This window comes from Dermacentor variabilis, chromosome 2 (genome assembly GCF_050947875.1).
Source record: "Dermacentor variabilis isolate Ectoservices chromosome 2, ASM5094787v1, whole genome shotgun sequence".
Classification (NCBI taxonomy): Eukaryota; Metazoa; Arthropoda; class Arachnida; order Ixodida; family Ixodidae; genus Dermacentor; species Dermacentor variabilis.
In genome coordinates this window covers 242473340-242496845 of record NC_134569.1, presented here as the reverse complement: position 1 = coordinate 242496845, position 23506 = coordinate 242473340, and the positions used below count along the sequence as shown (strand labels likewise).

The following is a 23506-nucleotide window of genomic DNA, read 5'->3' as shown; positions in this document are numbered from 1 at the left end:
AAAAACGTTTTTGCTTTTTACGTGTATTTGTGTAGGCCGTGTCGGAGTTCGGCCCGAGCTAAAGCTTCCTCTTAGGTGCCTTCTATAAAGTTCCACATGCCAGAACATCTGTCGTGTGAGGTGTAGCTGTAAGGATCCTGCAACATGATATGCAATAGTGCTACCCAAAGTTGGTCGGGCTGACTTTTCGACAGTCTGTTTTCCGCATAAACAAGCCATTGCACTAAAGGCTGACTTTGCTGCCTTGAAGCAAAGGGACACTTCATTTGTATTTGACTGGCTGTCTTGAGTCGACAACCGCACAGCATTCTCAAGCGTTTTTCTTCTTTCCGGGTCTTGTGGCATGAAATAAACCGGCTCAAATGGAGATTTTACCATTGTAAGCATAAAAGCCTCAAATGTGTAAACATTCTAAGCAGCTTCCGTAGTCAAGGGCAGACTATAACACAGAGAGAGCACTGAAGTAGTAACAGTGGTCAAACCTTGCGCAGTGGTTTATTTCTAAAACTGAACAGTGGATCAATTTCCTTGTTACTTCGGTCGGTTTGGTTATATGTGGCCTACTCCGGTATACCCGCACGTTGCCATAGTAACGGTTGGACATAGCGGCGTTACGATGACTGTATGACACCGACACCCTAATGACTATGGAATCACAGAAGGGATGACGTCGAGGGAATGACAAAGGCGGTATGACGACAACGGGATGATTGCAATCATATGACCATTCTTAGATGATGACGGTGGTATAACGACGACAGCGGGATGACTCCAACACGAGTACAATTGGATGATGATTAGTGCATTACGAAGATGACGTAACGACGACATGACGACAACCGGATGACGAAGCTGGAATGGCAACGATGGCATGACAAGGATAGTCTGGCGACGACGATACCACAACGGATGCATGATAGCGACTGTCTGAAGACGACGCCATGACAAGGATGGCATCACGGCGGCGGCATAGGAATGACGACAGCATAATTACGATAGAATCACGAAGACGGATTGATGTCGATGGAACGGCGACAGCAAGACGGCAATGCGATTATGTTACTGAAGTGACGACAGTGGTAGTAAAACGAGAGCGTGACGGCGACGTTATGACTACAACTGTTTCACAACTTGGCAAGACGAGAGTTGGATGACGCTGTTAGAACGACCGCGACAGCATCACGTGTGCGGTATTTATTAACGCGACAGCCTTAAGGAGCTCGTGTCGCATAATAGCCGGTGTCGGCGGTGTTGGCCGTGAGCAAGAAATCCCGGAAGGCAATTCATAAATAAAAACAACTTGCAAGATGGACTGGGTGGGAATCAAACCAGGATCTCCGGAGTGTGAGACGGAGACCGCACCACTCAGCCATGAGTTCGACGGTTCAAATAGCGACAAAAGCGCCTCTAGTGAATGCGGTATTGCCTTAGAAACGTGCCCTAGAAAGTTATACTGTGGTGTATATCGGTAATTCTTTGCTCTATAGGACAGTGGCAGATAAAACCGACCAAAGGAAAATTAATCGGTGCCTCCAAGGTTTACATGACTGGTCCATAAAACGAGGAATGGAAATAAATTATTCTAAATCGACGTTTGCTCATATAACAAGGAGGAAAACTGCGCCTTCCTTTGACTATAAAATTGGTGACAACTCTTTGTTCTATGTACGTAGCTTTAGGTTCTTAGGGGTGATCATTAATCATGACTTGTGCTGGTGTCTCCTAGTGGAGGAAGCCAGCCCTAGGGCTTACAGAAAACTGTTCTTCTTGAGAAAAAACTTCCAGCATACACCAACACATTTGAAGCTCATTGCGCACGAAACATTTGTTCGCCCGGTTTTGAAGTACACCTCCCCAGTTTGGAGCCCTCACCAACTGTACTTGCGAGACAAACTCGAAAAAATTCAAGAGAACCGCGGTGCGTTTTGTTTGTTCGCGTTATAGGAGAGCAGATTCTGTAACACACGTGTTGAAATGGTGCGATTTGGAATTGCCAGAAACATGACGAGAAAAACAACGAATGAATTTTTTTTTCCAGATAACCAGAAATGAAATAAATGTAAACAAAAAAACATACATTCGCCCCCCCCCTTTAAAAGACAGTGCGCGTTTAAACCACAGTGCTAGTGTACAGTCTTATAAAACACACCTTGATGATTTTCAATACTCGTTCTTTCCTTCGTGTATTAATACATGGAATGGCCTTCCGGACTCCACTGCAACAGCACAAAATGTTAACGAATTTTATACTCTATTAGAATTGTATTAAAGGCAACGGGATAATTAGGAATTGATCCTGCTTACTGTTATTTCGTGTATACTGTGTATATTTGTTCATCATCCGTGTAATTTGTGTTTGACAATGATGTATAACGTTGTAATGTTGGTGTTGAAATTTGTCTTTATTTTTTCCTCTCCTGTTGTGGCCCTCAAGTGAGGGCTGCAGTATTCTTAAATAAAAAAAAATTATGAGCATGTATATTACAGAAGTCGCAGTTAAACGAGTAGCGAAGTACGTTTCCGCTACATTTCTTCTGCGCTTGGCGCACATCATCATCATCATCATCCTGGTTACGCCCACTGCAGGGCAAAGGCCTCTCCCATACTTTTCCAACTACCCCGGTCATGTACTAATTGTGGCCATGTTGTCCCTGCAAACTTCCCTGCAATCTCATCCGCCCACCTAACCTTCTGCCGCCCTCTGCTACGCTCCCCTTCCCTTGGAATCCATTCCGTAACTCTTAATGACCATCGGTTATCTTCCCTCCTCATTACGTGTCCGGCCCATGCCCCCCCATTACTTTTTCTTGATTTCAACTAAGATATCATCAACTCGCGTTTGTTCCCTCACCCAATCTGCTCTTTTCTTATCCCTTAACGTTACACCTATCATTCTTCTTTCCATAGCTCGTTGCGTCGTCCTCAATTTAAGCAGAACCCTTTTCGTAAGCATCCAGATCTCCGCCCCGTACGTGAGTACTGGTAAGGCACAGCTGTTATAAACTTTTCTCTTGAGGGATAATGGCAACCTGCTGTTCATGATCTGAGAATGCCTGCCAAACGCACCCCAGACCATTCTTATTCTTCTCGTTATTTCAGTCTCATGATCCGGATCCGCAGTCACTACCTGCCCTAAGTAGATATATTCCGTCTTACGACTTCCAGTGCCTCGCTACCTATCGTAAACTGTTGTTCTCTACCGAGACTGTTAAACAATGCTTTAGTTTTCTGCAGATTAGTTTTTAGACCCACCCTTCGACTTTGCCTCTCCAGGTCAGTGAGCATGCATTGCAGTTGGTCCCCTGAGTTACTAAGCAAGGCAATATCATCAGCGAATCACAAGTTACTAAGGTATTCTCCATTAACTCTTATCCCGAATTCTTCCCAACCCAGGTCTCTGAATACCTCCTGTAAACACGCTGTGAAAAGCATTGGAGAGATCGTATCTCCCTGCCTGACGCCTTTCTTTATTAGGATTTTGTTGCTTTCTTTATGGAGGACTACGGGGGCTGTGGAGCCGCTATAGATATCTTTCAGTATCTTTGCATACGGCTCGTCTACACCCTGATTTCGCAATGCTTCCATGACTGCTGAGGTTTCGACTGAATCAAACGCTTTCTCGTAATCAATGAAAACTATATATAAAGGTTCGTTATATTCCGCACATTTTTCTATCACCTGATTGATAGTGTGATTATGGTCTATTGATGAGTAGCCTTTACCTACCTACCTACCTGGGCCTTTGGTTGACGACAGTCTAAGGTGTTCCTGATTCTATTTGCAATTACCTTAGTAAATACCTTGTAGGCAACGGACAGTAAGCTGATCGGTCTATAATTTTTCAAGTCTTTGGCGTCCCCTTTCTTATGGATGAGGGTTATATTAGAGTTTTTCCAAGATTCTGGTACGCTCGAAGTCATGAGGTATTGCGTATACAGGGTGGCCAGTTTCTCTAGAACAATCCGCCCACCATCCTTCAACAAATCTGCTGTTACCTGATCCTCCCCAGCTGCCTTCCCCCTTTGCATAGCTCCCAAGGCTTTCTTTACTTCTTCCGGCGTTACCTGTGGGATTTCGAATTCTTCTAGACTATTCTCTCTTCCATTATCGTCGTGGGTGCCACGGGTAATGTATAAATCTCTATAGAACTCCTCAGCCACTTGAACTATCTCATCCATATTAGTAATGATATTGCCGGCTTTGTCTCTTAACGCATACATCTGATTCTTGCCAATTCCTAGTTTCTTCTTCACTGCTTTTAGGCGTCCTCCGTTCCTGAGAGCATGTTCAATTCTATCCATATTATACTTCCTTATGTCAGCTGTCTTACGCTTGTTGATTAACTTCGAAAGTTCTGCCAGTTCTATTCTAGCTGTAGGTTTAGAGGCTTTCATACATTGGCGTTTCTTGATCAGATCTTTCGTCTCCTGCGATAGCTTACTGGTATCCTGTCTAACGGAGTTACCACCGACCTCTATTGCACACTCCTTAATAATGCCCACAAGATTGTCGTTCATTGCTTCAACACTAAGGTCCTCTTCCTGAGTTAAAGCCGAATACCTTGGCGCACACGCAGAGCCATCTTGCGGCAAACACAGAAGACCCCCTCCTCGCAATGTACGGCGCTGCCCGGACACGTGGCGCGCCACTGGCCAGCTTGTCCCTTTCGTCTCGTCAAGAGCATGCGGAGCGAATGAGTGGGCAGTGCGAACGGTGTGTGATAACGCTATCGCGTTGCACTGAAGGCGAAGCTTAAGCGTCCTCCAATTTTAATTATTTATTTATTTATGATACTTTCAAGGCCCGAAGGCATTACAGAAAGGAGTGGGTGAACATAACAAAAAATTGTGCAAGATATAAAAACATTCATCGTGGCGTTTCATGAATGCTGGTATTGAAGGTGTACGTATCCAGGATAGCTGGAACGGCGACGGGAAGGTGGTTCTAACCTTTGCTTGTGCTAGGGATGAATGCATTGCTACAAAGTTTAGCACGTGAAAACGGCACACCATTCTTGAAACTGTGGTCAGAGCGAGATTATATGTGTGACGGTTGGGTGATAAGCTGTTCTTTCAACAAAGGGTTGTGGTGGAAGATTTTATGGAAGAGCGAAAGGCTGAAGCATCTACGACGGAAAGAAAGTTCTGGCAAATTAAGTATTGTTTTCACTGAGGCAACGCTAGCATATAGGGGGTAGTTTGATAAGATGAAACTCGCTGCACGATTTTGAATGGCTTCTATGCTGTTTATGAGTGTAATGTTAGCTGGGTTCCAAATGGCGCATGCGTATTCTGGTTTGGAGCGAACTAATGTTTTGTAGAGAGTTAGTTTCAGTGACGATGGGGCGGATGAGAAGTTTCGGCGCAAACAGCCCTACATGCAATTGACAGTGCTACATATAATGTCGGCATGCATGAGCCAGGAAAGGTTGCTGGTGATGTTGAGTCCAAGGTATTTGTACGATGAAACAACTGAGAGAGGGCTATTATTGAGGAAATATGTATGCAGATTAGTAGTATTGGTACGCTGTGATACGCGCATGCATTTACATTTGCTTAAGTTAAGCTTCATAGACTACTTATTACGCCATAACAAAACGTTAATAATGTCGTCTTGAAGTTTACGAGAATCACTGAAGTCAGTAACTTTATTATATATAACGCAGTCATCAGCAACAAGCCTAATAGTTGGAAATTTCATACAGGAAGCAAGATAATTAATATAGATTAGAAAAAGTAGAGGACCGACAACCCACCCTTGCGGCACGCCTGACGTTACCGCCAGGGGCGCAGACGACGAATTGTTCGCGATTACGTATTGTGTTCTATTAGCAAGAAAGTTTTTAATCCAGTCTAGTACTAGCGGGTCAATGTTAACAAGACTAAGTTTATCGATTAGTACGTTATGGCATACGGTATCGAAGGCTTTAGCAAAATCGATAAAGATGCAATCGGTCTGAAATACTAAGTCGGTGTTAGAAAAAGAGGTCGTTAGTAACGCAAGCTACTTGCGTTCCACAGGAGAACGATTTCCTAAAGTGATGCTGACTGTTGTTAAAAAAAGAAGAGTTCGTCTCAAGAAAATCAAATATGTGGGAATATATTATATGCCCCAGAATCTTACAGGGAATGCTGGTTAGTGATATGGTACGGTAGTTTTCGGGACAATGTGTGTTACCTGATTTGTGAACAGGAACCACCTTCCCCACCTTCCAGTCTCTTGGCAGTGATCAGCAGTATAACGATTGTTCGAATATCCTAGAAAGAATAATTGATGAATACACTTCCATACACTCTAGTATTAGACGCGGGTCAAAGTGTATCTGTTCTTACCAGCTTAATATCCGATACGGGTTATATTTGGAACCAAGATATAACATACGCAAGTTGGCGAAGTGCTTCAAGCCTGCTTCACCTCCAACGCGAATCGGCCGTGTATTGCACTATCTTCGGTATGGGCCCACGGTTTTTGATCTACGGACATTGATCACCTGGAAACTAGCCATATAAAGCTTCGCTGTAAAATGGCATGTTCCGTGTGAAAATATGATTGCACATGAGCGGTCGCCTTGCAGACCAACTACCTTTGTTTAAAGAAATAATTTCACGTGGTGGCGACGTTGAAGAACACAGTAGCAATACTGCGAATGACAAAACTAACTTATTGGGCGAACCTGTGCCCACACAGCAGGCTACGCTTATAGCACAACGATAGCGGCGAACACGGTCGCCGATCTTCGGGAATCTGATCAGCGGGTAGAGCGCGTTGGCTTTTATACATCAATCATCGCATGTTCCAGACTAATCGTTGGGACCCGCATGCCTTCCACAAAGTTCTACACCATTCACGTCAAGCGATGAAATCAAATAACATAAGGTTCGGCAACAACAGACAGTGGATAGAAGCATCGATAACTTTCCAGAAACTTCGGATACATGCAGGCGCGTCCCGCGCTGTGAGATAACATTTGTTAGGCGGCGAAACGTGGTCGTCCGATAAAGATAAGTACACGTGTCATTACCACCTCTTAAAAAACATCGAACCGATGCTGCAAACTAACAAAAGTAATAAAGAAAAGCACTCGTAGCAAAGAAAAACACAAGATAAGGAACTTCGTCAGCGTCCGTAAAAGGGTTTAAGGCGTACCACGTGGACCACTTCAGATCGTGCGCGGCGCCGCTGTGAATGGGAAATTCCGCCTGGCACGACCTCATAGTCCAGTGCGCCAATACGTCGGATGACCTTGTAGGGTCCGAATTAGCGTCGCAGTAGTTTCTCACTAAGTCCTCGCCGGCGTATCGGGGTCCATATCTAAACACGGTCGCCGGGCTGGTGCTCGACGAAGCGTCGTCGGAGGTTGTAGTGTCGGCTGTCGGTGCTCTGCTGGTTCCTGATGCGCAGGCGGGCGAGCTGTCGGGCTTCATCGGCGCGCTGGAGATAGGTGGCGACGTCAAGATTCTCTTAGTCGGTGACGTGCGGCAGCATGGCGTCGAGGGTCGTCGTCGGGTTCCTGCCGTAAAGCAGCTTAAATGGAGTTATCTGTGTTGTTTCTTACACCGCCGTGTTGTAAGCGAATGTTACGTACGGCAGGATTGCATCCCACGTCTTGTGCTCGACGTCGACGTACATTACTAGCATATCGGCGAAGGACTTGTTCAAGCGCTCCGTGAGACCATTCGTCTGCGGACGGTAGGCAGTTGTCCTCCTATGACTTGTCCGGCTGTATTGCAGAATGACTTGCGTGAGCTCAGCTGTAAAAGCCGTTCCTCTGTCGGTGATGAGGACTTCTGGAACACTATGTCGCAGCAGGATGTTGTCGACGAAAAATTTCGCCACTTCGGCTGCGCTGCCTTTCGGTAGAGCTTTAGTTTCAGCGAAGCGGGTGAGATAGTCCGTCGCCACGACGATCCACTTATTTCCGGAAGTTGATGTCGGAAACGGCCACAACAAGTCCATCCCGATCTGCTGAAAAGGTCGGTAAGGAGGCTTGATCGGCTGTAGTAATCCCGCTGGCCTTGTCGGCGGTGTCTTGCGTCGCTGACAGTCTCGGCATGTCTCGATGTAACGGGCGACATCGGCGGTTAGGTGCGGCCAGTAATACCTTTCTTGTATCCTCGATAGCGTCCCAGAGAAACCGAGGTGCCCAGCGGTCGGATCGTCATGTAGGGCGTGCAGTACTTCTGGAACCAAGCGCCGACGGAACAACAAGAAGGTAGTTATCGCGGACTGGTGAGAAGTTCTTCACGAGTAGGTTGTTTTGAAGCGTGAACGAAGACAATCCATGCTTAAATGCGCTAGGGACAACGTCGGCGTGCCCTTCCAAATACTCGACTAGGGCTTTTAGCTCCGGGTTTCCTCGTTGCTGTTCAGCGAAGTCTTCCGCGCTTATTATTCCAAAGAAGGCGTCATCATCCTCGTCATCTTGCGGCGGCTGGTCAATGGGGGCGCGTGATAGGCAAACGGCATCTGAGTGTTTTCTTCCGGACTTCTATAATACAGTGATGTATTCTTGTAGTCTGAGGCTCCACCATGCCAGCCATCCCGAAGGATCCTTTAAGTTAGCTAGCCAACACAACGCGTGATGGTCGCTGACCACTTTGAATGGCCCGCCATATAGGTAAGGGCGAAATTTTGCTGTAGCCCAAACGATGGCGAGGCATTCCTTTTCAGTTATAGAATAATTGCCTTCCGCTTTTTACAATGACCGGCTAGCGTAAGCTATCACGTGTTCATGTCTATCTTCTCTGGACTAGGACGGCACCGAGGCCTACGCTACTGGCGTGAGTGTGTATTTCGGTATCAGCGTGCTCGTCGAAATGCGCAAGTACGGGCTGCGACTGCATACCTCGTTTGAGTTCTTGAAATGCGTCGGCCTGCGGCGTTTCCCACTTGAACTCGACGTCACATTTACTTAGCGGCTCAGCGATGCGTGAAAAGTCCTTGACAAATCGCCTGTAGTAGGCACACATGCCAAGAAATCTACGCACTGCCTCCCTGTCGGTGGGCTGCGGGAACTTTGCGATGGCAGCTGTCTTCTGCGGTCGGGGCGGACTCCAGACTTGCTGATGACGTGGCCTAGGAACAGAAGCTCATCGTAGGCGAAGCGGCATTTTTCCGGCTTCAGAGTAAGCCCTGATGACTTGATGGCCTCTAGTAATGTCACAAGCCGCCTGAGGTGATCGTCAAAATTTCCGGTGAAGACGATGACGTCATCCAAGTAAACGAGACAGATCTGCCAGTTCAATCCTGCTAAAACCGTGTCTATCACGCGCTGGAATGTTGCAGGCGCCGAGCACAGTCCAAATGGCATAGCCTTCAACTCGTAGAGGCCGTCTGGGGTGATGAAGGCGGTCTTTTCGCGGTCTCTTTCGTCGACTTCAATTTGCCTATAGCCAGACTTGAGGTCCATCGATGAGAAGTATTTAGCGTTGCAGAGCCGATCCAATGCGTCGTCTATCCGTGGTAGGTGGTATACGTCCTTCGTGATCTTGTTCAGACGACGGTAATCGACGCAGAAACGCAGGGTTCCGTCCTTTTTCTTCACCAGGACAACAGGGGATGCGCACGAGCTTTTTGACGGCTGGATGATGTCGTCGCGCTGCATTTCGTCGACTTGTTCTCTTATAGCTTCACGTTCTCGCGGCGAAAGTCGGTAAGGGCTCTGGCGGAGTGGCCGAGCGCACTTCTCGGTGATTATGCGATGCTTGGCGACTGGTGTTTGTCGAATCCTTGATGACGTCGAAAAGCAGCCTTTGTATCGTCGGAGCAGACTTCTGAGCTGCTGTGGATTAATCACGGGGAGACTTGGATTAATGTCGTAGTTTGGTTCGGGAACCATGGTCGTCGGGGTAGATGCGGCCGAATCCGAGAGGACAAACGCATTACTTGTTTCCAGAATTTCCTCGATGAACGCGATCTTCCTGCCCTTTTTGATGTGCTTGAACTCCTGGCTGAAGTTTGTCAGCAACACTTCAGTTTTCCCTCTATGCAGTCGAGCGATCCCTCTTCCGACGCAAATTTCACGATCTAGCAGTAGACGTTGGTCGCCTTCGATGACGCCTTCTACGTCAGCGGGTGTTTCCGTGCCGACCGAAATAACAATACTGGAGCGATGCGGGATGCTTACTTGATCTTCGAGCACACTCAAGGCGTGGTGACTACGAGGGCTCGCTTTATCCCGCGGTATCGCTTTATGTTCCGACTGCGTTATTGACTTCGACTTCAGGTCGATGATTGCGCCGTGTTGGTTCAGGAAGTCCATACCGAGAATGACGGCTCGTGAACACTGTTGGAGGATTACGAAGGTGGCAGGGTAATTCCGGTCATGAATGCTTATTCTTGCCGTGCAGATTCCAGTCGGCGTGAAGAAGTGTCCTCCAGCGGTCCGAATTTGAGGGCCTTCCCAAGCGGTCTTAACTTTCTTCAACTGGGCGGCGATGCGTCCAGTCATTACGGAGTAATCAGCCCCTGTGTCCACTAAGGCCGTAACCGCGTGGCCGTCGAGAAGCACGTCGAGGTCGGTGGTTCTTTGTCTGGAGTTGCAGTTAGGTCTTGGCGTCGGATCACGGCTGCGTCGTGTTGAACTGAAGTTGGAACGTCGCGTTGTCAAGTCGTCTTTCGTCCGTGTAGTCTTGGTTTCCTGACATCGCCGGGACGGCGGCGTGTCGTTATTATGTCGTCGAGATGGTCTCTTCGTCGTCTTCGTCGGCGGCGGAAGATCTTCGTCAGTTCGCCGAACAGCAACCGCACCTCCTATCGGTTGCTGCTTTTAGTTTTCCGGATATGGACTCGCAGAGTGGCCCCGTGCTCGGCCAGTGTATGGAAGGCGCTGCGGTGACAGGTAGTAGCCTGGTGACGACGACCGGGACAGCCGTCGAGGGTTTCACTGAGTAGCGGCGAGGTAGTCGGCGATATCACGAGGGCGTTCAGCTTCCCGAGGGTGCGCTGCGTTGACGGTGAACCCTCCACAATCCCAGGTCGCGGTATGGACATGGCCGGCTTCCCCGCAGTGGTAGCAGAGCGGGCGGTGATCAGGAGCGCGCCAAACGTCTGTCTTCCTCGGATAGCTGCGCTGGGCGACGGGTGCGCGTGCTGGCGGCGGCGGCGGTGGTCGACGGAATGGCGGCGTTACAGGGCCCTGGCACGGTCGTGGAGGGGGACCTTCACGGCGGGCGACGGCGGCGTAGGTCATCGCTTCTGGCTGGGGCTGCAATGATTGTGGTTGTACCTCGGGAACTCCGAGCGATCGCTGGACTTCTTTGACAATTTCGGCGATTGAGGCCACTTGAGGTTGCGATGAAGGGAAGATTGTTTGAAGCTCCTCTCGTGCGACTGCCCGGATGGTCTCGCGCAGGTCGTCGGTGGCCATTGGTTGAACTCCGGCGTAGCTTGTTGGCTTGGTGCGTCTGTCGAATTGCCGGTTCCGCAATTCCAGTATGTTCTCGATGGTTGTCGCCTCACGAAGAAACTCGTGCACGGTCTTCGGTGGGCTTCTTACCATTCCGGCGAAAAGTTCCTCCTTCACACCACGCATCAGTAGGCGGACTTTCTTCTCCTCGGACATTTCCGGGTCGGCGTGGCGGAACAGACGGCTCATTTCCTCAGTGAACTGATCGTCTCATTCGGCAGCTGCGCTATGGTCTCTAGTAGCGCTTGGGCTCGCTCTTCTCGAGCGACGCTTGTAACGTGGTGACGACGTGTAACGACGTGGTGGTGACGCTGAATTATTACACAGTAGCAATACTGTGAACCACAAAACTAACTTTTATTAGGCGAACCTGTGCCCACAAAACAGGCTACACTTATAGCGCAACGATAGCGGCGAACACGGTCGGTGATCGTCGAAAATCTGATCAACGGGCCAAGCGCATCGGCTTTTATACAGTAGTCATCGAATGTTCCAGACTAATCGTTGGGACCCGCGTGCCTTCCATAAAGTTCTACACCATTAGCGTCAGGCGATGAAATCAGATAACATAAGGTTCGGCGACAACAGACAGCGGATAGAAGCATCGATAACTTTCCAGAAACTTCGGATACATGCAGGCGCGTCCCGCGCTGTGCGATAACATTTGTTAGGCTGCGAAACGTGGTCGCCCGATAAAGATAAGTGCCCGATAAAGCCAATAACCAACGTTCTTAAATTTAGATTCCCGCCAAATTTATTGGCTCGAGTGCCATTACTTCACATCCGCATGATTACATGAGATTCAAATGTGAGATGAAATGGCTGGCGGCGTGTACGGGAGTGTTCAGCGTTGCCTTCGCTGTGGTATTTTGCCGCAGAACTATTTAAAATATGTGGTACGACCCTTCATATCACACTTCAATGCATGGGCATGATGATCGACGAATGTACGCTTCTCTGTCTGTATCCCTAAATTTAAGCAGGCGTTGTGCCACTTCCATTGGGTATTACTAGTCTGATCCCTCCCTATTTTCCTGTCTACTGTATATGTGTGTTTTCATACGAATTATTGACATATAAAATCAGAATCAGTTTTATTCAAGACAAAAATGGGGATAATTACATAAGTGTATACCGAAGACGGTCCGGTAGTTAGAAACTGAAATGGGACCTAATTTGCGTGTTCAGAGAGTAATGAAATGGAATGTTATGTTTATTTCGCTCACAGTTGATATAGCAAGAAGGGACGCAGGGCAAAAAATTTCTAGGACGCTTAAAGTTCGCCTTTAAGAGTGGAACGCGATAGCCGTCAAAGACCCCTGACTGCTTTTCATGCTTCCGGGCAACTGCTGGTTATTTAACCGTAACGTTCACCGGGAAACGTTGGCGGCGAACGCTACTCACGAAGGCAAGCTATCTGTTAGAAACGCGGCCTGTTGTGTGGGTCGATGTCCTCTTATTGATTCACAATTTTGATATTTCAGTCTGAGAACAGCTAAGATGAAATATATGCGCTATCGTTTTTTTTTTCATTACATTTGTTGTGGGCTGCCGTTCTCAAAATTCCGAGGAATAACATTGTAAGCAATGAAAGACAAAGTTTGAGCCACTTTGGTGGTAGGAGAGTGGTTGGGTGTGCATGGTTCGAAATTAGGTTCGAAATTCCTTTTGCCGAAGCGACGACCGACGCCAGGTTTTCTATGACGCGGGGCACTCAGCGCTATCGCGTTAAATCTTTTTTCGATGCAGCTTGAAGACCGCCCAGCGTCCGCTGATCACTTGACAGTATCTTAACAGTAACCGAGAACTCGACGTAGCCCGGCCTAGGAAACTCGGCCGCTCTGTTGGATGGATGGTTCTACGGATGGAAAGTAGGAGCGTCCCCTTTGAAACGAGGTGATTGCAGTTGCCACCATGCTCAGCTTTTTATTTTTGTTGAACTGTGTTGGAAGTTATTAAAATTCGCCATTTTCTTTAAATACGTCTTCCTACACTTTTAACCTTATGTCACCACACTGCTTTTGAGCCACCAATCCTTCAATCGCTTTTTGCTCATTTCCACCGCATATTTATTTACATGACTATTGTTATCTCTGAACCCTAGGGCCACAGGAAGAGTGACTGTGCCCGCATCGACATAGGGATGGATACCATCCCATTTTAGTATGAGGTGTTGTATTGTTTCTACAGATTTACAGATTGTACAGGTGGCAGAGGTAATTGGCACCATCCATCGGGAGGGCGGAAAAACAAATCCGCTTCTCTTGTATGACCTCTTAGATCGGCGAGCACGGGCGCGCGCCGATCCAGGAAGCCGCGCCCTTTCGCCCTTGCTCTCAGCTCCTCTCTCTTTGCCCTCTCTCGTAAGCTCTAACCTTCGGCTGTCACCGCGTGCGCCCGGCAGCCCGCCGCCAGCTTAGCCCGCTGCAGTCTTGTTGAAGAAATGGACGGAACCCTACGTTTGTGCTTCGATTACCGCCCACTGAACAAGATCACGAAGAAGAACGTATACCCCATCCCACGAATAGAGGACGCATTGGATCGCCTCTGAAACGTTAAATATTTCTCGTCAGTGGACCTCAAGTCCGGCTACTGGCAAATAGAAGTTGACAATAGATATAGCAAAAAGACCACCTTCATTACACCAGATGGCCTCTATCAGTTCAAGATCATGCCATTCGGACTGTACTCGGCGCTTGCAACGTTTCAGCGCGCGATCCACACGGTGTTAGCAGGATTGAAGTGGCAGACGCATCTTGATTACTAGGATCACGTCGTTGTCTTCGCCAGAAATTTGGACAATCACCTTAGGCGGCTTGCGACAGTATTAAAGGCCATCAAGTCATCAGGGCTCACTCTAAAGCCGGAAAAGTGCCGCTTCGCTTACGATGAGCTTCTTTTCCTAGGCCAGGTCATCAGCAAATCTGGAGTATGCCTAGACCCGCAGAAGACAGCTGCCATCGCAATGTTCCCGCAGCCCATCGACAAGAAGGCAGTGCGTAGATTTCTTGGCATGTGTGCCTACTACAGGCCTTTTGTCAAGGACTTTTCACGCATCGCAGAGCCGCTGACACAGCTAACTAAATGTGATGTCGAGTTCAAGTGGGAAATGCCGCAGGCCGGCGCACTTCAAGAACTCAAACGACGCATGCAGTCGCCACCGGTACTTGCGGACTTCGAAGAGGACGCCGATACCGAAATCCACACTGACGCCAGTAGACTAGGTCTTGGTGCCGTCCTAGTAGAGAGGAAAGGTGGATTTGAACGGGTGATAGCTTACGCTAACCGGTCGCTGTCAAAAGCGGAAAGCAATTATTTTATGATTGAAAAGGAATGTCATACCATCATTTGGTGTTAAGCGAAATTCCTCCCTTACCTATATGGCAGGCCACTCAAAGTTGTCAGCGACCTACACGCGTTCTGTTGGCCACCTAACTTAAAGGGCCCTTCAGGACGGCTGGCGCAATGAAGCCTCAGACTGCAAGAATATAACATCACTGTAATAAGCAAGTCCGGACGAAAAGGCTCTGATGCCGATTGCCTAGGGACGTTGTCCCTAGGGCATTTAAGTGAGGATTGTATTCGTTCTCCCTTGACAACAATCTACCCGTAAAGAAGAACTTCTCACCAGTCTTGTTATTCTCTCCTTCTCGTTCGCTCGGCGCTGCTCCAAGGGCACGCCCTCCATGACGATCCTACCGCTGGGCACCTCGGATCCTCCCGGACGCTATTGAGGATACCGGAAAAGTATTACTGGCCGCGCCTGCCTGCCGACGACGCCCATTACGTCAATACATGCCGAGACTGTCAGCGACGCACGACACCACCGACAAGGCCAGCAGGATTACTAAAGCCGATCGAGCCTCCTTACCGACCATTTCAGCAGATCGGGGTGGACTTGCTGGGACCCTTTCCGATGTCAACATCCGGAAATAAGTGTATCGTCGTGGCGACTGACTACCTCACCCGCTTCGCTGAGACGAAAGCTCTGCCGAAAGGCAGCAAATTCTTCGTCGAGAACATCCTGCTGCGACATGGGGCCCCAGAAGTCCTCATCACTGATAGAGGAACGGCCTTTACAGCGGAGCTCACCCAAGCCATTCTGCAATACAGCCAGACAAACCACAGGAGGACAACTGCCTACGACCCGCAGATGAATGGTCTTACGGAGCGCCTGAATAAGACCCTCGCCCGCATGCTAGTTATGTACGTCGACGTCGAGCAAAAGACCTGGGTTGACATCCTTGCGTACGTAACCTTCGCTTACAACACGGCGGTACAAGAAACAACGCATATGGCGCCGTTAAAGCTGACTTTACGGCAGGAACCCAACGACGACTCTCGACTTGATGCTGCCGCACGTTTACGACGAAGAGAATATTGACGTCGCCACCTATCTCCAGTGCGCCAAAGAAACCCGACAGCTCGCCCGCCTGCGGATCAAGAACCAGCAGTGGATGGACAGCCGACACTACAACCTTCGACGATGCTACGTCGAGTACCAGCCCGGCGACTGTGTTTGAGTTTGGATCCCAATACCCCAACGAGGACATATCGAGAAGCTTTTACGCCGCTAGATCACACCCTACAAGATCATCCGACGCATTGGCGCAATCAACTATGAGGTCGTACCAAACGGAATTTCGCTGTCACAGCGGCGCCGCTCACGACCTTAAATAGTCCACGTGGTGCGACTTAAGCTGTTCTACCACCCTAACGAACTTTGAGACTGCGTAGCTGACCTTTGTACTTCCTTATTTTGGGCTGTGTTACTTTGTACTTCGTTGCTTTGATTAGTGTCATTTTGCGTTTCGCGCTCCAGTCATGTTTGTAGCATCGGGACGATGCTTTTTTTAGAGGGGGGCAGTGACACGTGGACTTGTTTATCTTTTTCGGGCGAGCGCTTTTCACGCTAAAGAAATGCTATCTCTCTGCGCGGGACGCGCCTGCATGTATCGAAAGTTTCTGTAATGTTATAGATGGGTCTATCCGCTGCCTGTTGTCACCGAACCTTGTGTAATCCGAATGTATGTATGCGCGACCCGAATGGTGTAGAACTTTCTGGAAGGCACGCGGGCACCAGCGATTGCTCTGGAACCTTCGATGGCTGATGTGTAAATGCCGACGCGTTTGACCCGCTGATCAAATTTCGACGATCGTTGCTTAGAGTGTAACTTGCTTTTGTGGGCATAAGTTCGCCTAATAAAAAGTCAGTTTCGTCATTGGCAGTTTCTCTGCTTTGTACGCCGTCACTACTACGTGGCAATATTACATCTTCAAATGAAATTTATTCACCTACAGTGCATAACCAAGCGAGGAAACGCAACAACAGATGACAAACTGTTCCAAAGCGAGCACGAATCTTTCGTCTGACCTCCAACTTTAGCTGCCCGCTGATGCTTTTTACCTTTAATATAATTGTACATGCAATAACAAGCTCTCATAATTAAACAAACCAGTTTACTATGCAATAATATAGCTAAAACAGCTTTTTAGGTGCTGGTTTAGTAAATGAATTATTGTGACCGATGGAACGGTGCTTGCCAGGCGAGTATTCAAGGCGCCCTGGCTCTCCGGGAATGATGCCAATCCTAAGTCACAATATACCGGCATTCCCATGTTTATCACAGCGCAGCAGCGCCATATTTCCCTCTAGGTAATATAGTGAGAAACTCTATAGCAGAGGTGTGAGGGGAGAGTGCATCGCCGCGATGCCATCTCACCCTCGCTCTCACAAGACTGTATTATGCCCGCGTTCCTCGCCCGCGCAAGCTCTCGCCTGAGTTCTGACTGCGTCTTGGTAAGGCCCAATGAAAACGAGCCAGGCGTCAAAACGCGCTCGCCTGCTCGCGAGGTGTTCATAACTCGAAGGAGGCTCAGCAGCGTTCATATAGTCATTGGGCCACCCCAAAATCTCAAGTTTGCCCACAGCCAAATTTTAAGTTGACCCACCCCCAAATTTAAGCAGGCTCAAACCCAAAGTTGATCGAATTTGGAAAAAACACAGCAAAGTCATTCAAGTTGCATTACAATAAATTGATTATCGGTGGAAAAACGTATGTTTACAATGAAGCTCATAATACTGCAACTGAAATAGAAGCTTTCGATAGCACACAGAACGACCTCAGTCCTCGTACTCTTCGCTCTGGACGCGAATTTCCATTAAAATAAATATAGGGGAACGAATAGGGAGGCGGTTCTCAGCTGTGTTCTTGCTCAGTGCTTTTCTTGACATGCGTAGTCTTCTGCCAACGAGGGACGAACTGTATGCCATTATTGATGACTGTGACGCTGACATCATTGCGTTAACTGAAACCTGGCTGTCATCTAGGGTGGCCAACTCTGAGTTGTTGTTTTTCTTTTTGCAGAAATAAATACGCTTTTTCGGAGTGATCGCACCGGGAAAGTAGGCGGTGGTGTGCTTCTTGCAATCAGTGACCGATTCGAGGGCTTTTGTGTGCCGGTTGTTTCAGATTTAGAAATCATCTGGTGCTGGCCTTACAATAAAATTAAAAAAAACTACTAATAGGGGTTTGTTACAGATCACCCTCAAGTCCTTTGTCCTTTTGCAGTGACTTGTATGACAACTTGAACCAGATAACAATACGCTATCATGGAGTGTCAATATATCTAATGGGCGACTTTAATTTTCCACACATCGTATGGTCCCACATCAGTCCGTTTTCTGAGCCCTCATCTACTGAATGTAATGAGTTCATTACTCTTTGTTCTGACTTCGGTTTCTCACAAATGGTCATCTCACCAACGCGAATAACTTGGCACTCAACCTCACTACTTCATCTTGTGCTCACATCTTCACCCGACAACGCCTCATCGATAACTCACTTACCTGGTCTCAGTGATCACGACATTTTGCACTTCACGCTTACATTCCCCCAGCAGTATCAATGAAAACAACTAAAGACAATCAGAAACTTCAAAAGAGCCAATTTTTCTGCCATAAACTCAAGCCTACGTTCATTTCTTGACGACTTCTTACCGCAGTTTTTTGAACGATCAGTAGAAAAAAATTTGTGTTTGTTCAAGAATAAAATTTTAGAATTAATCCGTCAGCATGTTCCACTCCAGCGCGTTTATTCTCATAATCAAGCCCCCTGGTATAACAGGTTCCTTAATATGCTCTCAAATAGGAAGAGACGCCTTTTTCGCAGCGCTAAACGGACGAAAAACCCTGCGCATTGGCTTCCATATAAAAACGCCGCCTCTAACTACTCAATTACTGCTAAAAATTCTAAGCGCACATTTTTTAGCGAAACCCTGCCATTATTACTAAAAACCAATTCAAAGCGCTTTTGGAACGTAGTAAAATGCAAACGGGGAAATGGGATTGCATTAACACACTCTGGTAGTCGGGTTTCCAGCTGTCTTTGCGTAGACGCGTTGAACAGCGCGTTTCTGCAATCATTTTCCTCTCCCGCACCTAACAACGAACGTCGCTTATATATATATATATATATATATATATACTTCACGAATACCATAACAGCAATCACATGAAATAACATTGCGTGTTTAAGATCGAGAAACAATGAAATGCAAGCGATGAAATCTGTCATAGTGACCCTCAGTAGCTTTCATCGACGATATGGCAGACCCCTCCAACGGCGAGGCGCGCATTGTTCGTGAAACGCAGCAGTTCACTACAATTTCGAATTGAAACCATGAAGTAGCTCTTTACAGCTGTAATTACAATGCCTATAGCATACTCAAGGCACTACAGTGCAGCTTAGGCTGCGTTGAAATGAAAAATCCAAACACATTCTGCCTCAACTTGTCTCGATCCTGCGTCATTTAATTACACAGACTGAAAACTGTTTGCTTCGTCAGTGCATAAAAAAAAACCTCGCGTATCCGCCTCTTAAAGAAGACACCACAAGTCTCGCATGAACACTTGACATCCACTGGGGAACAATGATATCTTCAATGTGTGCAACACTACTAATGAATGGGCATTCGGCTTCTTGCTGGCTTCAGCGAACCGGTCCAAAAGGCATATTTCACTCAATATTTGACCGGAGCAGCCTGTGTCAGTTCTCCAGATTCATCATGTCTGTTTCTCAAGCAAGAAGCACCAGTAAATTCCTCAAGTGAGTTGAACGTGTAGCACGGAAAGGGAATAAATAGTGGTACATTCCCTTCCGTGTGCTGCAAACAGCTGTAAAACTCAATCAGCTTTGCTTCTAGTTACCGCCACTTAAATTTAACCGGTGAAGAGCGGCGTAATCTTGAGAACCAGTTAAAAATGCAAGTGGTGCTGGCTGAATCTAAACTGCAGTGGTAGTGAAGTCCTCGTGTTACTGGCGAGGGTTTCTGTGAAGAAAAAGAAAAATTCGATATTATACCGTGAACTATTCATCGTCAGCAAACATGTTTTAGCGTGTTAAAATCAATATAAATGTTGTAGAAGTCATATATGGTCAGCGTTTAATTCTGACGCGCATATTGCACCATGGTGGGTATGGAATCTAAACTAGATTCGTATGTGTTGTCCTTTTGCATCTACGCTTTTATTATTCACGGGAGCTACCACTGAAAAGTGTACATCCGCGCATTCAAAAACCGTAATGGGCTGGTCTGAGCTCCCTCGCGTGGCACTATACGCGTAGTGCACGCCGATGGATGCGCCACTGGTGGCGGCCTTGCGTAGAACACACGGGAGAGAAGCCAGCCGCGCGCCGTAGTTTGTTGTGTCGTTGACAGTGCTTCTCTGTCTAATTCACGTTTTCAGAGGAAAATGGGCAACGCCCTTCGCATGTGTGGGGTGGCTAAAGCTTCAAGGAATGTCGGAGAAGAATTGTTGCCGGGTGGGGCGCTCAAATGCCGGCGAAAACGTGCCGGTGATACGGGTCTGGTCATTCCCCCCCAGCAAAGCCTCATCAGCGGGAGCAACGGTAGCAATGGATCGTCGCTTCGGCGGGAACTTTCTTGTTCTCATCCTTTCCTTTGTCGCGTCGGTGTTTTTTTCCACTCGATCATAGTTAGACACGTAAGTGACGAAGTTCGTCTGCAGTGCAGCATGCGGTTTAAAGGCATTTCGCTAAAGTTCAGAATGCTGTTTGCCGCTTATGCAGTTCTTTTTATGTGGCCCGGTAAATCCTCGCACCAGCTGTCGCGCACTTCATTTTTCACATCTATTTTATGCGTGGCTTCGCACATGTTTAACTGTTACTAGTTGCTTCATGCACAATTCGTGTTGATTCTTTTGAGCTGCGAGGATTTCATCCTGCCTCGTTTGTAAAGGGCTCACGCTGTGTCTTATCGGAATGATACCAAGCAAGTGCTTCTTTAACAGCTTTATTCTTTTCACCCGAGGGCATCTTAGATATTGTGGTTTTTTGGGAAATGTGTCTAGGAGAAAGGTAGTTCAGGGGGGCGAAAATTGCTGATAGTTGCTGCATGTGGTATTTTTGTTCCATTCTCGCTGAAAAGTTCGCGTCACGTTTGGGAAGTCATCACACCTCGATGCTGTCTCAGCAGACTTGCCACACCGAGTGATTTGTTTGTTTCACACTGTAGTCCCTGTTTGCATGTGAATTTTGTACTCAACCGAATTCTTTCTTATGCTTATACCGCAGAGGAATAAACCCGGCCTTGCCGCCAGCGCTCATTTACTTTGGCTGGCGCTCCTCTGCCTTTAACTATATCACATGGCACCTCTCTCTCGTAACTATAAAAAAAGAAGTACTAAAAAGTTAAACTTTAGCTTTGTACGCTTCCAAGCCGCTCCCTTGGGGAATTTAAAATTGCAAAAACTGCAGCGGGAACGGCAGTTCATCGGCGTATGCAGCAGAATTGTATCGGCGGTACAGCGCTAGCACGCGCTATTGTTTACCCGTTCGTTTGGTGACTTCGTTCAATAGTGTACGTGTTTCGATCAATAAATTCGCAGTCACTCTTCTTGAGGCCACTTTGAACTTATTCGGCGATGTCACATGTATTCATCGGCAGAAAAATCACAAATCAGAACGGCATATGCAGGCATCGCACCGTGCGGATTTGTTTGATATAAGTCTGCACTAACGACGGGTGCTTATTACTGAGGTATAGAAGGAGCATTAAGGCAATTGCATAATCTAAAAAGAACGATCGAGACATCGCATTGCTCAACAAAATTTATCGACTATTTAACGTGAGCTCCACATCACGTAAATGGGGTTCACGGCGGTTGTCTGTGGGTCGCACCGACGCACCTGGAACGTATGTGGACCCATGTTGCCCCAAACACCGGTAACATCGTGTTCATACCCGCTCTCACAGAGGTCAGCTTCTTCCCTACAGCTGTCACCGCAGAAGAAGCAGTCTGGTGCCCGAACAAAGCAGAAATCGCAGCGGCGAACTTCAGCCATCCATGCTGCAAAGGGTTGTCGTCTGCTACTGCTCCCGCGCCTACTGTTGGAAGCGCTCGCTAGGTGGCTATCATTGGCGTCTCTATAGGCGGTGTACGAGGCGTATATTGTTGCCTTCGAGAAATGTATTGTCGTCTAGGAAATAAGCTCCTTGATTACATTTTCGCGAAGGAATCCATCGTAAAATATAAATTTAAGAGGCCCATCATAAGTATACAAGCATTGGGAACGAGAGCGAGCAAACGGAAACATTGCAGAAGGTGTCTGGACACCACCCGAACTGTAGCAGACGACAGGCGCGAGTCCGTGCCGGACGTCACGCGAGCGGCGCTCGCAGCGCCCCTCTAGGTCGTTCTCGGGGCTAATAATCGCGGACAACTTCCTGTGGCTATGAAGCATGGAAAAAGTAAAAAGATAGTAGGGAGTATTATGTCACGCAGCCAACCTTGACAAGCAAACGCTCCGTCAAGCCCCTGTGGTGGCCCAACACGTGACCTCTTGCGTCGAGATCGCGGAGCAAAATCGAGATTTGCCGAGGCGTTTGGTTACCGGTAGTTTTTATTCTCTGCGCGCTCGGCTTCCAACTCGCTCGAAAGGTTCCTTCTCTGATGCGGCTCGCCGAACGGACACGCATACTGCAACATCGCGATTCGACGCCGCAATCCAAAACTTTAGCGCAGCATTAAGCGAAAGTGCCATGGTGGTAGTCATGTTTGGTTTACTTGAAGAGTTTCAAATGGTTTTGAATGGGTATCGAAAAAGAATCAACCGGAAGTGCTAAATCCTACCGTGCGCCCTGACGTCTTCACCACGTCTTTCGCTACTACACTGGCTGCAATAGCGTTGCCGTGTGTTCCCTCCTATGCCTTTCCTTCTTCCATGCTATGAAAAGGCAGCTACGGAGGCAAAGCGCGCACAAGAGAGGGCGCCTCTTAAAAGAGTCCAGTGTTTTAATCCTCGTTAGGTTAGGCTGGGGAAGAGGAAACATAAACACTTGATTAGGAACAGTTAAACAGGACAGAACACACCCATGAGCGCAAAGGTTTACTTATTTTGCGCCTTTGCCCTTCCCTGTCAGGGCAAACGCGAAACCGTCGAACGTGGAAGCTGCGTTGAGTAAGAATCTGTTCCGAGCAACTGCAAGCACTGTCAAAGCTGTCCGACTACTCGGCGCGGTAACACATGTGCAGCAGCCACGCGCCCGTAGCTTTCTCTTCATAGCCACAGAAAGTTGTCGGCGAGTAAAGACTACCTCGGCATCAATGGGAACCTGCGGTGTTTCCTGATGTCGTTCCTGTATGACCGCACTCTCAGGGTACGGGTGGAGTGATCCAAGAGCTCACGTCGTTCAGTGGCTGGGGGATGCCGCGGGAGACTGTTATCAGCCCCTTCCTGTTCAACCTGGCCCTGTCCCGGCTGCCCGTAGCTCTGCCGATCCAACCCCCACTTCCACGTCAAGTCGCCCATTATTCAGATGACTTATCCCTGTGGGTGCGTGCATCCATCGCAGTCGCTCAACATGGCACGCCTGGCCCTCCAAAGAGCGCTCGACACCGATGCCGCCTACTCAAGCAGCACTGGTCTGATCATTTAGGAAAAGAAGACCGAGGTCCTGTTGCTTCATGCGAAAGCAGCTGCCCGATGCACTACTGCCCAGCTACAACTGGTGATACCATAGAGCATGATGGTCACATACCTAGGTCAATGGGTAGACCACTGGCTGACGTGACTC

The 23506-nt window shown here is 48.0% G+C and overlaps 1 protein-coding gene across 1 annotated transcript in view; it reads right to left on the bottom strand.

Annotated features, from left to right (window-relative positions):
- Window positions 1-23241, bottom strand: part of LOC142570737 (sodium-dependent nutrient amino acid transporter 1-like) — a 118036-nt gene extending 94795 nt beyond the window's left edge. The window contains exon 1 of the mRNA XM_075679081.1: window positions 23118-23241. Within this exon, the coding sequence (XP_075535196.1) occupies window positions 23118-23241 (124 nt within the window). The remainder of the gene's footprint in view (window positions 1-23117) is intronic.
- Between the last annotated feature and the right edge of the window lie 265 nt (window positions 23242-23506).